The following is a 12,794-nucleotide window of genomic DNA, read 5'->3' on the forward strand; positions in this document are numbered from 1 at the left end:
TTATGTGCACTGAGACCTACAGTATGTGGGTGAACCATCACGACGGACCCGTGCAGATAATGCAAAAATTCGGTTTCCTCTTCCCTGCCGCGGGTTCGACGGCAGCCGGCGGGAGCCGCGAAACGACGAGCCGCTAACGTCGCCGCTAACGAACCCTCCAGGTACGCACCTGGATCTCGCGGGTGCCGGTGAACATCTCCTTCAGGCTGTTGAACACCTGATGGACCAGGTAGTGGGAGGCGTCCCACACGTAGTCCTGCGGGAGGGCGAGAGAGAGCGTTACAATACAGCGAATCGGCACGGCGAAAAAGCACTGCCCATGTGACCCGAATCCGGCCAATCAGACGGCACATCGAATCTGAACAGTGACACGATATCGGCGATATATCGGGTCACGCTAAAATGCAGGCACAGGAAAGAACTCATTTACACAAACTCATCATTTCAACATTAACAGGCAGATAACAGAAACACTCCTCTCTCATGATGCAGGTATTTTTATTAGTCAGCGTTCTTGGATCTGCCCTCAAGCCCCGAAATGCATCTGAATGCATCTCACTGTTTACATTTCCGGCTCTAAGTGTTCAAGTGTGTGGGGGTGAGTGTGTGTGTCTATTATAGAGCTTGCGTACGCGCTCGCGCACTCACACACATTACACAGTAAACAGAAAGGCTTTAACCAAACCTAAAAGCAACAAGAGAGAGAGAGACAGATAAAGTGCATTCTGGGTGCTAAATAAATGCACGTGCTAATATGAGCACTAAAGATTTCAGAACGTCCATTTGCTGACAGACGAAGAGAGACCGGCCCTAGAAAGCCCATTACGACAATATATCGGCATTATCGTAACGGAAGAGCTGCGCTATTATTGAAGTTATTACTAATAATTAGCATCCAGCCACATCGCCCCGGCCATAATAGCGCTCTTCCGTCACGCTAATGCTGATTGGTCGCTCAAGAAGGAAGCGCGTACGCGCGTTTGTCATGATGGAAGAATCACCAGCCAACCGCATTAACCCCCCCCCACCCCCCCCCACCATAACAGCCGGCGGAGCACGATCGCGGCGGCCATCCATATTCCCGCGACGGGGCCGCCATCGAGCCGCCGTCGAGCCTACGGTAACGGCGTTCCCGTCCGCCGCTGCAGCGCTGCGATGATTTCCCATTACACCGTCCGCCGACTCCTGGTCGAACTAATCATCAGCTTTCTAATTAAACGGAATCTCTGAATTTAACCCTTTCCCTCGCGGCTGGAGGGGCCGGGCGGCCATTTTTTAGCGGGAATGTTTGCGGCGGGGTTCTCGAGCGAACGACGCTTGCCGGAGACGAGTGTGAACCCAGGCGGGTCAGAACCGGAACCGGAACCGCAAACCGGGTACAGGTTCCAGGTTCCAGGTTCTTGGAACCACTGGCGCTGCTGAATAAGGCACACGGTTCACTCAGAGGCCAGTCGCTGGGGACCCTGAACGCGTGGCGGTCGCTTGCTAACGCTCGCTAACTGGCCCATTTGGGTCCACTCCCACAGCTTATCACCGTAAGGGCCTGATTTCTAAGACTTTTTAGCAAAAAACGCAAAAACCAATATGGTAAATGGTAAATGGACTGCATTTATATAGCGCTTTTATCCAAAGCGCTTTACAATTGATGCCTCTCATTCGCCAGAGCCCATTAGGGGTTAGGTGTCTTGCTCAAGTACACTTCGACACGCCCAGTGCGGGGTTTGAACCAGCAACCCTCCGACTGCCAGACAATCGGTCTTACCTCCTGAGCTATGTCGCCCCAATAACATGACCAGCGATTGGGTCATGGTATTTGTTCCGATGAAATCATTGGCTGTGCTATTGGACTTGCGTGTGCTAAAAGGTTTTCCATATGTTTAAAGGTCTCATTAAATCAGGCCCCAAGGTCTGTAGTCATTTAACTGTAAACCCCTCATTATCACCCCATCACGGAACCCTAAACGATTTATGCACAGTACTTTCCGCGGTATCCAAGGAAACGCATATCGCTGAACAAAAGGAGAGTCTGGACGTTAGAATTAAACACTGCTGCGGAGGCTGCGTACGACAGTAATCTCCAACATGTATCCCAGAGGTCTGCAGGGCAGCGTCTGGTGGGTTCTGGTGCATTTTAGGGCTTGATTGCTTAAATTGAAGTCACTGATTGGCTGAGGAGCACACACTCTTCGTATCCAAGACCAAGCAAGAATTTGCTGCTGCTTAAAAAAGAAAAAAGAAAACCCAAAAAACCACCCGGCAGACACCGTGGGTGTGGATTGAGGCCCCGCCCCCCTCACCTGGGGGAAGTCGTCGATGTCCCTCAGGCGCTTCTCGATCTGCAGCCGGCCGCCGTAGCGCGTCACGCCGTACACCACCGTCATCACCGTCTGCTTCACCACCTTGCGCTTGATGTGGCCCCGCAGCACCTGGGCGATCTTCAGCCCCCGCTGGGCGTCCCGGGTGCGGAACTCCTCCACCTGTCCCAGGGGAGCCACAGGCTGACACACACCGGCACGCGCCGCCCAGCAGGGTAGGGTGAGCCTAACACCCACTGCCAGCCTAGCAGGGTAGGGTGAGCCTAACACTCACTGCCAGCCTAGCAGGGTAGGGTGAGCCTAACACTCACTGCCAGCCTAGCAGGGTAGGGTGAGCCTAACACTCACTGCCAGCCTAGCAGGGTAGGGTGAGCCTAACACTCACTGCCAGCCTAGCAGGGTAGGGTGAGCCTAACACTCACTGCCAGCCCAGCAGGCTAGGGTGAGTCTAACACTCACTGCTGGCCTAGCAGGGTAGGGTGTGCCTAACACTCACTGCCAGTCTAGCAGGGTAGGGTGAGCCTAACACTCACTGCCAGCCTAGCAGGGTAGGGTGAGTCTAACACTAACACCCAACTCCGTCAGAAGCCTAGCAGGGTAGGGTGAGCCTACACTCAGTCTCAACACTGTCAGAGGCCTAGCAAGGTAGGGTGAGCCTACACTCACTGTCCACACTGTCAGGCCTAGCAGGGTAGGATGTGTCTGTAAGCAAAATCCTGGAAGCCACTGGGCCAAGCAGTCTACTGAAGCTCAGCACCAGCTAAGAGGCACGTAACCAGGAAGGTCTGGTCTGTCCACCAATCAGAGGAGGCCCAAACGGCAGCGGTTACGGACAGTGCGTCAGCCTCACGACTCGCCTACCCCCCCACCCCACCCCCCCCACCCCCCGCCCCCGTAGATCAGAGCTCATCTGTAAATCAGGGATCCCCGGCGGAGCTGATGCAGCTGCCGGACTCTACGCTGACACAGCGCTATCCTGACAGGCGGCCAGCTAATGGAGTCCGCTTCCCCAAGCGCAGTCCGCCGTCTACCCCAGGCGCGACCTCCCGGGCCCTGGAGTCAATCTCTCCACCGCCGACCCCGGAGTAACTTCAGTTTTACTTCGGTTCTACGACAGGGTCTGTGACTGCTGTAGGGGGGCGAGGCAAGCGGCCAGGAGCGGGCATCCGGATCGACGCCGCCGCCGCCGCCGCCCCCCGGTGGCCGGGGCACTGACCTGCTGCGCCACGCCGCTGTACACGTCCTGGGGCACGTCGCAGGGCATGAGGTTGACGGAGGTGGCGCCGATCACGTCCCGGCCCAGAGCGGCGTAGTGCTGGAGACCGTTACAGGAGCCGTCCTGAGAGAGGGAGGGAGAGAGGGAGAGAGGGAGAGCAGGAGAGAGGGAGAGAGAGAGAGAGAGCAGGAGAGAGGGAGCAGGAGAGAGGGAGAGAGAGGGGAGAGAGAGAGAGGAGCAGGAGAGAGGAGAGGGAGGGAGGAGAGAGAGAGGAGGGAGAGAGGAAAGAGAGAGAGGAAGAGAGAGAGGGAGGGAGGGAGAGAGAGAGAGGGAGGAGGGAGGAGAAGAGAGAGCAGGAGAGAGGGAAAGAGGGAGAAAGAGAGAGAGCAGGAGAGAGGGAGGGAGAGAGGGAGAGGAGAGAGAGCAGGAGAGAGGAGGAGGGAGAGAGGAAGAGAGCAGGAGCGAGGAGAGAGGGAGGGAGAGAGGAAGAGAGAGAGAGCAGGAGAGAGGGAGGGAGAGAGGGAGAGAGAGAGCAGGGGCGAGGGAGGGAGAGAGGGAGAGAGAGCAGGCACGAGGGAGAGAGAGAGGAAGGGAGGGGAAGGAAGAGGGGTGAGGACACAAGAGGATGAGGGGGGGAAGTAAAAACAGGAGGGAGGGGGAAGGAAAGAGGAGGAGGGAGACAGAAAGAAGGAAGGCAGACGAACAGAGAGAAAGAGAGAGAGAGGAAGAGGTAAAGAGGACAGACAAAGAAACAGAGACAGGTCGGTTGATGAAGATATCAAGTATCAGTCTGTCAGGGCTCTGGAGCAGGGAAGCGCAGGCGGAGCGGAACGAGCCGCTCCAGTTAGCCGCCTGACGCTAAGCGACAGCTGGACCCACGCCGCCAAAAACTGCGCTCGCGAGACTCAGACGCTCTCAATTAAGGACGAAGACAAGGACCTGGAGAGAGGCTGAGAACCAGAGAACGGGCTCGGGTTCGACTCTCCGCGCGGTTAAAACCGGGAGACCGAGGGAGGGGTCAGGCGCTCGGGCCGGGGCCCCTGCTGATCTCTCTAAAAGCGGCGTTTAGCGGCTATCGTGCTACGCTCACAGCTTCCTGCAGCCGCGGGCTGGGCTGAAATAAACGTGCTAATTAGCGACGAGCGGGCCCGCGCCTGCTCCCCCCCCCACCCGGGGCGATGGCGGTGGATGCGAATCGCAGCTGGGTGCGCTGACCGCTTGTGACACGTGTGAAAGAGGGGGGACGGGCGAAGCGGAGAGGGGGGCGGGGTTTACCTGATGCACGGGGAAGTAGGAGACGTACTGCGTGTGGTCAGGTGACCGCGAGGCCTTGGCGATCTCCATGCAGCACGCCAGGGCCTGCCAGGGCTCGTCCACCTCCATCCACCACTTCCTGCCCTGCGGTGGGAACAAGGACACACACACACGCAGACACACAAACACACACAAACACACAAAACGTCAGATGGCTTTATTAAATCCGGCCCGGCGGTCCGCTCGGTGCTCTGTCTAACGGCCGCGGTCGTTAGCGGAAATAGGCCGCGGCTCATTAGCGTAGCGCGCGCCGGGCTAACGTGTAAAAAAAAAAAAAAAGTCCCGACGAGAAGCCCCAGAAGTGGAAGCAGACTTCGGCTGAGGAGGCGAGCGGAGAATTAACAGCCATTAAAAATAAACAGCGGAGAGCAGACGCTGACGGCCGCGATCGCCCAGAGCCCGAAATAAGACGCCGGGCTATTTGGCGGCGCTATTTTTAGCCTTCGGAACCAGAGTGCAGCGCGAGCAAAAAAAGTACAACTTCTCCCCTCAGCTCATTAACGAGACAGCGTGGAGGAGAGAGAGAGAGAGAGACCAAAGGGACAGTAAGAGGAGAGAGAGAGAGAGAGAGACCAAAGGGACAGTAAGAGGAGAGAGAGAGAGAGAGAGAGACAGAAGGGACGATAAGAGGAGAGGAGGAGGGAGAGAGAGACAGAGAGAGAGGAGAGGAGGAGGAAGCAGGAGAGACAGAAGGGACAGTAAGAGGAGAGAGTGAAGGGACTGTAAGAAGAGAGAGAGAGACAGAGACAGGAGGGAGAGTAAGAGGAGATAGAGAGGACAGGAGGAGAGAGAGAGAGAGAAGGGACAGTAAAAGCAGAGGGAGGAGAGGAGGAGAGCGAGACAGACAGAAGTGGGGCCTCACGGTGAGGGGCCGGTCGGCCGAGTCCAGGATGTCGTCCATGATGCTCTCGGCGTACTCCAGCCGGCCCGCCAGCGAGCTGTGCTTCTTCAGCCCCGTCAGGTTGACCAGGTGCACCTTGAGCCAGTCCAGCCCGCGGGGGCCCAGGGCCTTGCCCTCGGCGAAGAGCAGGACGGCGCGCGTCACGTCGTTGCCCAGGTGGTTGAAGTAGGGCGGGCACGGGTAGGTGCGGCCCCGGAAGTCCATGTTGTGCGGGAACCAGAAGACGCGGTCGCGGACGTGCCGGGCGATGGACAGCTTGTACAGGGCGTCCATGCGCAGGCTGTGCATCTCCGCCGCCTTCTTCCGCGCCTTGGCCACCTCCCGCTTCAGGGCGGCGCCCTCGGCCGCCGAGTGGGCGGGGTCTCCGGGGGGGGCGGGGCCGGGGCGCGGCGGCGGCGGCGGCGGCGCCTCGGGCGCCTCGGACGGCGGCGGCGGCACGTCCAGCCGCTCGCACCCCTTGCCGTTGAAGATGGAGACGATGACGTCCAGCAGGGGGCGGTTGACCTTCCAGGCGCAGTTGCCCAGCTGGTTGAGCGAGTCGAGCACGGCGTGGAGCTCGGGCTCGCCGCACCCCTCCAGGAGCGCCTGGTGCTGGGCGGCGCCATGCGCCGAGCGCATCAGCTTGGCGCCCGTCAGGAGGTAGGCGCCGAACCGCGGCGAGGTCCAGGGCACCGGCGGGCACAGCATGGGCATCACGTGGGACGGGAAGGTCAGCTTGGTCTCCACCGCCTCCGTCAGGATCTGCGTCAGGATCGGGTGCGGCTTGATGAAGCCCACCTACCGCGCGACGTGAATGAAGAAAAAAAGGGGGTGGGAGTGGCGGGGGGTTAAAGGTCATTTTCATTTCCATTTTTCAGGTGATAAGGTTGACACAGCAAGTTAAACACACTCAATGCATTTCAATATTTGCTGCGAGAAATTCCTCATTACATTCCTGTTACATCCATTCTGCCTCTACTTCACACCAGGCTGGCCAGCTGAGGATGGGCCCCCCCCCCCATAGCCGCTGGGTTCCACCAGAGATTTCTTCCCACTGGGGAGTTTTCGCCTCACTGCTCCCTTTTTCAGGTTCAGGCCTGCTTTCTGCCCTTCCTTCTATAAAGTGTCTCTGTGACAGTTCTCAGTAAAAAAAAGCTTTTGTAATCTGGCTACCGTACAGGTACAGGTACCATTCTGAAATACACACACGTTTTGAAAGCAAGTACCGCAGAGGGGGACGTGAAATTCTGCGGGACGGAGAGAGACTCTGATCTCCGCTCGAAAGGCTCGAGCTCCAGTAGGCCGAGCTCCCATAGGCCGAGCTCCCATAGGCCGAGCTCCCGTAGGCCGAGCTCCAGTAGGCCGAGCTCCCGTAGGCTCGAGCTCCCGCAGGCCCAAGCTCCCATAGGCCGAGCTCCCGCAGGCCCGAGCTCCCATAGGCCGAGCTCCCATAGGCCGAGCTCCCATAGGCCGAGCTCCCGCAGGCCGAGCTCCCATAGGCTGAGCTCCCATATGCCGAGCTCCCATAGGCCGAGCTCCCATAGGCCGAGCTCCCGTAGGCCGAGCTCCAGTAGGCCGAGCTCCCGTAGGCTCGAGCTCCCGCAGGCCCAAGCTCCCATAGGCCGAGCTCCCGCAGGCCCGAGCTCCCATAGGCCGAGCTCCCATAGGCCGAGCTCCAGTAGGACGAGCTCCAGTAGGCTGAGCTCCCGCAGGCCGAGCTCCCATAGGCTGAGCTCCCATAGGCCGAGCTCCCATATGCCGAGCTCCCGTAGGCTGAGCTCCCGTAGGCTGAGCTCCCGTAGGCTGAGCTCCCGTAGGCTGAGCTCCCGTAGGCTGAGCTCCCGTAGGCTGAGCTCCCATAGGCCGAGCGCAAGACGAGCGGCTCGCTTGAAGCCGCGTAGCGACGGGCTCGGGCTCCATAGCGACGGAACGCCATCGTCACAGAGCGGCTTCCCGCCAAAAGCATGACCTCGAGGGGGGGGGGGGTCCGGACCGCAACAGCCCTCCCCGTCATCGGGGCCGAATCACGAATTGGGCCTCGTTCTCTTCCCCAGAAACGGGGTGAGCCCAGGAGGAAAAACGGAAAACATCTCCATTTTTACCATCAACCTATCAGCACCCCAGGGCTGTAAATCACCCAGCCAATTAAGGGCATGTGGGGGGCGGAAGTGGGGGGGTTAGTTCTGGTCCTGAAGCTATTCGTCTTACCCAACTGCTGGGTCGGGGGGGGGAAGGGGTGAGGGGGTTAGCTCTGGTCCTGAAGCTATTCGTCTTACCCAACTGCTGGGTCGGGGGGGGGAAGGGGTGAGGGGGGTTAGCTCTGGTCCTGAAGCTATTCGTCTTACCCAACTGCAGGGTCGGGGGGGGGGGGGAAGGGGTGAGGGGGTGAGCTCTGGTCCTGAAGCTATTCGTCTTACCCAACTGCTGGGTTGGGGGGGGGTGAGGGGGGTTAGCTCTGATCCTGAAGCTATTCGTCTTACCCAACTGCTCCCCATCCACCCCAGCATGGAGAGCTGGGCCATAATTCAGACACACACCAGCCCCCGCGTGTGCAGGAGGAGGAAAGCTAATGTAAAGGTGCTGATGTGTGAGAGAGAGAGTGAGCGAGCAAGCGAGCGTGATGACAGACTGCCCGGGGTTTAAAACCCAGCCAGCGCCACCGGCTACACCCCCCCGCCCCCCCCCACGGGCACGGCAACATTCAGGGCCAGGCCCGTTTCCCCCCCCACACAGAAGAGAGACATCGCTTAAATAGACCCGTTTTACGATTTTTACCGCCACGCGATTACGATAAGCGCTCGGATCGCCAGCATCCGTGAGGCGTCGCGCTGAAGGAACCACGGCCTGGAGCTCCGAGAGGGAGGACTCCCTGGTGGGCCCTGCCCGTGCACCTCTGGGCGAGGCACTCAACCACGAAATCGCTTCGGCAAATACACAGCTGTAGAAACGCGCGTAAAATTAAAATGTAAAAAAAATTTTTAAAATGCTAAAAAGTGCTAACACGCTAAACGCACGAGTCCTTCGGGATATTAAGAGCGCGCTAAAGGCCAAAATGTTAAAGTTTTTAACGATGTCCCATTATGCTAACTGCCCCGCAGGGTACAACCAAGTTGGCCTGGCCCTAAATAACCAAACTGGTTTGCCAACTAGCATTAAGTAGCCGGCATGAACACATATTAAGTCGCTGGCTAGGTCTCCAACCGTATTAGTGGGGCAGTGGAAGCATAAAACACCTTTAAATTAGCAGAAATAAAAACCCCTTCAATCATCCTGCATTTCCATAGAAAAACGTGCCTCTAGAACAGTGGTAACCAGCCCTGCTCCTGGAGATCCACCGTCCTGTAGGTTTTCACTCCAACCCTAACAAAGCTCACCTCGTTCAACAGCTAGAGCAGGGCTGCCCAGCCCTGTTCCTGGAGATCTACCATCCTGTAGGTTTTCATTCTAACCCTAACAAAGCCACACCTCATTCAACAGCTGAAGGTCTGCGTTGAGGTGCAAATTAGTTGATTCAGGTGTGCCGAATTGTGGGTTGAAATGAAAACCTGCAGGATGATAGATCTCCAGGGTTGGTCACCACTGCTCAAGAAAAGAAAATCGCAGTTTGTATTTCTGTGTTCCGGTTGTCGACCTTGGTTACCTTGTGGTTGCTACGGAAGGTGTACATGTGGTAGAGCACGGAGACCAGCTTCCTCTCCTGGGCGGGGTTCAGAACGTCGCTGTGCACCTTGAGCTCCCGCACCATGAGGTCCACCAGGTGGATGCCCAGCTGGATCGCCAGGAACGGCGGCCACTGGGTGTCGTCGCTCAGCAGGGAGGGGCCGGAGCCAAGCCCCGCCTCCAGCTCCGCCCACCGCTCCCGGGGAAACACGTTGGACTTCTGGCGGGAGGGAAACGAAGGAGAGATCTAAAGACGTGTCTAAAGATCTAAAGGCGGCCAGCGAGCTCAAACTGTAAATGCCAAAGCAGAGAGGGGCCCTTGCTCACGTTCTCCGGAAAGTTCCGCACCTGGCCCGCATGCATAATGCCCGACCTTTGACACTGAATGTTTTAAGCCGAAAAAAAAAAAACTTTCTCGAGAGCAGAATGAGAAAGCACCGGTTGGGGAGTAAATAAGGGGTCTGAGCTCCAAAAAAGTTCCCCCTCTCCACCCCCTCTCCACCCCCTCTCCACCCCTCCACCCCCCACCCCCCCACCCCCCCTCTAAAAAAAAATGGGTGAGGGAAAAAATGATTCTCACACGAATGTGAAATTTTATTTAATTGGACATTTGACTACAAAATACAAATAGCCAGCGAGAAATGTACTATACTTAAATATATTGAAATAAAATAAAAATCGTAATGCTTCGCAAATATAAAGGCACAATTAACAATTGGGTACTGCAAAGACACCTCTGTGAAATATACGTTTATTATATTATATCTTCTAGAAAGACCACATATTTACAATATATTGCCATATATTCCACACCCGCGATGGCATTATGGCTGCCTTGATCCTGTATGAGCAAATCAGCCATTTGGGTAACGATTCAAAGAAACCAAGCAAAGTCCTTTATATCTCAGCCTACAGTAACCCAAGAGCCTCCATCGTAGAATCATTCGAAAATACTCAAAACACACACACACACACACACACACACACAAAGAGAACCCCTAACACAGCCAGTGGTGGTGATGATAGTGATTACGTAAATGACATCAATTAACAGAATGTTCCATTGCAACACGGGTCCTGTGGTCCAGAACTGGCCCTGACAGCAGAGAGAGAGAGAGGATAGGAGGCAGGGGCACAGTGCTGTACCTCAGTGCAGTTAGGACAGGAGCCCGTGACACAGTGCTGTACCTCAGTGCAGTTAGGATAGGAGCCTGTGATACAGTGCTGTACCTCAGTGCAGTTAGGATAGGAGCCCGTGACACAGTGCTGTACCTCAGTGCAGTTAGGATAGGAGCCTGTGACACAGTGCTGTACCACAGCGCAGTTAGGACAGGAGCCCGTGACACAGTGCTGTACCTCAGTGCAGTTAGGATAGGAGCCCGTGACACGGTGCTGTACCACAGCGCAGTTAGGATAGGAGCCCGTGACACCACGCTGTACCTCAGTGTCCTTGGCCAGCAGCTCGACGTATCGCTCGTAGACGTGCCGGAGCTTGTCCACCACCTGACTCTGGCTCTTCTGCCGGATGAAGAACTTGTTCTGGATCCTGTGGCCCAGGTTCTTGGCCAGGATGAGCAGGGACTCGCCGCTGGGGGGCAGGCTGGACAGGCCCTGGTGCAGACAGGGAGCAGACGGGAGTTTCGGTAAGGGAGGGGGTTTTGGGGGGGTGGGCACCTCGCAGAGATACGGCGGGTTACACGCCCCGCTCACCTGTAGCATGATGTCCACGTACTCGCCGTCCTCCAGCAGGCACAGGTAAGGGTAGAGGTTCATCCGCCAGGACTTCTGGTCGCTGGTGCTCAGGTGAAGCTTGCTCTCTCTCAGGCCCTTCAGAAGGGCCGAACGCCAATGGGAGCGCTGCTGCTCCAGCAGAGCTCTCTGGGGGCGGGACCCGAAAAAGAGGCGTTAGCGAGCCGGGCTCCAGGTGGGGATTTCGACGCACCTCGTTGGGGGTGCACAAACCCCAGCCTCGACTCAGGCTGAGGCGAGTGTGCATTTCCTACTGCGCAGCTGAAAAAAATCATTCTGAGTTCATTACAGGTTAATTACATGTGTGAACAAGAGTTGTTTTCAAAGGTGGAGAGAGAGGGAGAGGGGGGAGGGAGAGGGAGAGAGAGAGAGAGGGAGGGGGGAGGGAGGGAGGGAGGGGGAGAGAGAGAGGAGGGGAGGGAGGGAGGGAGGAGAGGGAAGAGAGAGAGAGGGGGAGGGAGGGAGGGAGGGAGGGAGGGGCAGAGAGAGAGAGAGAGAGAGGGAGGGGGAGGGAGGGAGGGGAAGAGAGAGAGAGAGAGAGGGAAGGGAGGGAGGGGCAGAGAGAGAGAGAGAGAGAGGGAGAGGGGGGAGAGAGAGAGAGAGAGAGAGAGAGAGAGCGAGAGAGAGAGCGAGTGAGAGAGCAAGAGAGAGAGTGAGAGAGATTATATTGTTGTTTTATGCAAACAATCGCTTTGGCAATACCACGCTGGTGTGTGGTCATGCCAGTAATGCTTATTTGAATTTGAGAGAGACAGAGACAGAGAGGGAGGATTGGGGTGAAAGAGAGGGAAACAGGCAGAGAGACAAAGAGAAAGACAGATGGGAAGATAGAATGAGAGAAACAGGGAAAAAAGGAGAGAATAGGAAACAGCCTCGAGTTGAAAAGTAGGTCAAACAGTGATCCAGGGGACCTTCTACACCCCCCCCACCCCCCACCCCCCGCGCCAGGAGGGCAGTCTGACAGCACGCAGCAGACAAGCTGATCCAATGGCAGCGAAGGTGAGGAGAGGGGGAGGGGGAGAGGCAGGGGAGGGCGATGTTAGAATGCATTATTACACCTCTCATCCGGACCCAAATGCTGCCGGGTCCCCCGGGACAGGCTGTCAGGTGGCGGCCAGCGAGCTCAAACTGTAAATGCCAAAGCAGAGAGGGGGCCCTTGCTCACGTTCTCCGGAAAGTTCCGCACCTGGCCCGCATGCATAATGCCCGACCTTTGACACTGAATATTTTAAGCCAAAAAAAAAAAAAAAACTTTCTCGAGAGCAGAATGAGAAAGCACCGGTTGGGGAGTAGATGAGGGGTCTGAGCTCCGAAAAAGTCCCCCCCCCCCCAGGTGTGTCCGTGCGTACCATTTCGGCCATGCGCTCGGTGACGGGCTTCATGGCTTCCACGGAGTCGATGGTGATGGTGTCGGCCTCCTCCATGGCCAGCTGCTGGCTGAACTTCTCCTGCAGCTCCGCCAGGGTGAAGTCCAACTTTGGATAGTCCACATTGTCCCTCTGAAAGTACACACAGAAAATACACGCACACACACACACACACACACACACACACACGCACAGAGACACACACACGCACACATGTACACGCACACACACACTAATGAAGTAAGTGCTTACTTTACATCACAGCAAGGGTGCACCAGCATGCACGTTGGCCC

General features: G+C 57.0%; 1 protein-coding gene across 1 annotated transcript in view; it reads right to left on the minus strand.

Annotated features, from left to right (window-relative positions):
- The window catches only part of polrmt (polymerase (RNA) mitochondrial (DNA directed)), a 62,634-nt gene that overhangs the window by 26,134 nt on the left and 23,706 nt on the right, over positions 1 to 12,794 (minus strand). Inside the window, exons 6-14 of the mRNA XM_064330244.1 lie at positions 12,484 to 12,633; positions 11,096 to 11,263; positions 10,826 to 10,996; positions 9,366 to 9,605; positions 5,708 to 6,523; positions 4,807 to 4,929; positions 3,532 to 3,654; positions 2,298 to 2,477; positions 170 to 256 (exon numbers count right to left, since the gene is read on the minus strand). Of these exons, the coding sequence (XP_064186314.1) occupies positions 170 to 256; positions 2,298 to 2,477; positions 3,532 to 3,654; positions 4,807 to 4,929; positions 5,708 to 6,523; positions 9,366 to 9,605; positions 10,826 to 10,996; positions 11,096 to 11,263; positions 12,484 to 12,633 (2,058 nt within the window). The remainder of the gene's footprint in view (positions 1 to 169; positions 257 to 2,297; positions 2,478 to 3,531; positions 3,655 to 4,806; positions 4,930 to 5,707; positions 6,524 to 9,365; positions 9,606 to 10,825; positions 10,997 to 11,095; positions 11,264 to 12,483; positions 12,634 to 12,794) is intronic.

Source organism: Anguilla rostrata, chromosome 4 (genome assembly GCF_018555375.3).
Source record: "Anguilla rostrata isolate EN2019 chromosome 4, ASM1855537v3, whole genome shotgun sequence".
NCBI classification, from domain to species: domain Eukaryota; kingdom Metazoa; phylum Chordata; class Actinopteri; order Anguilliformes; family Anguillidae; genus Anguilla; species Anguilla rostrata.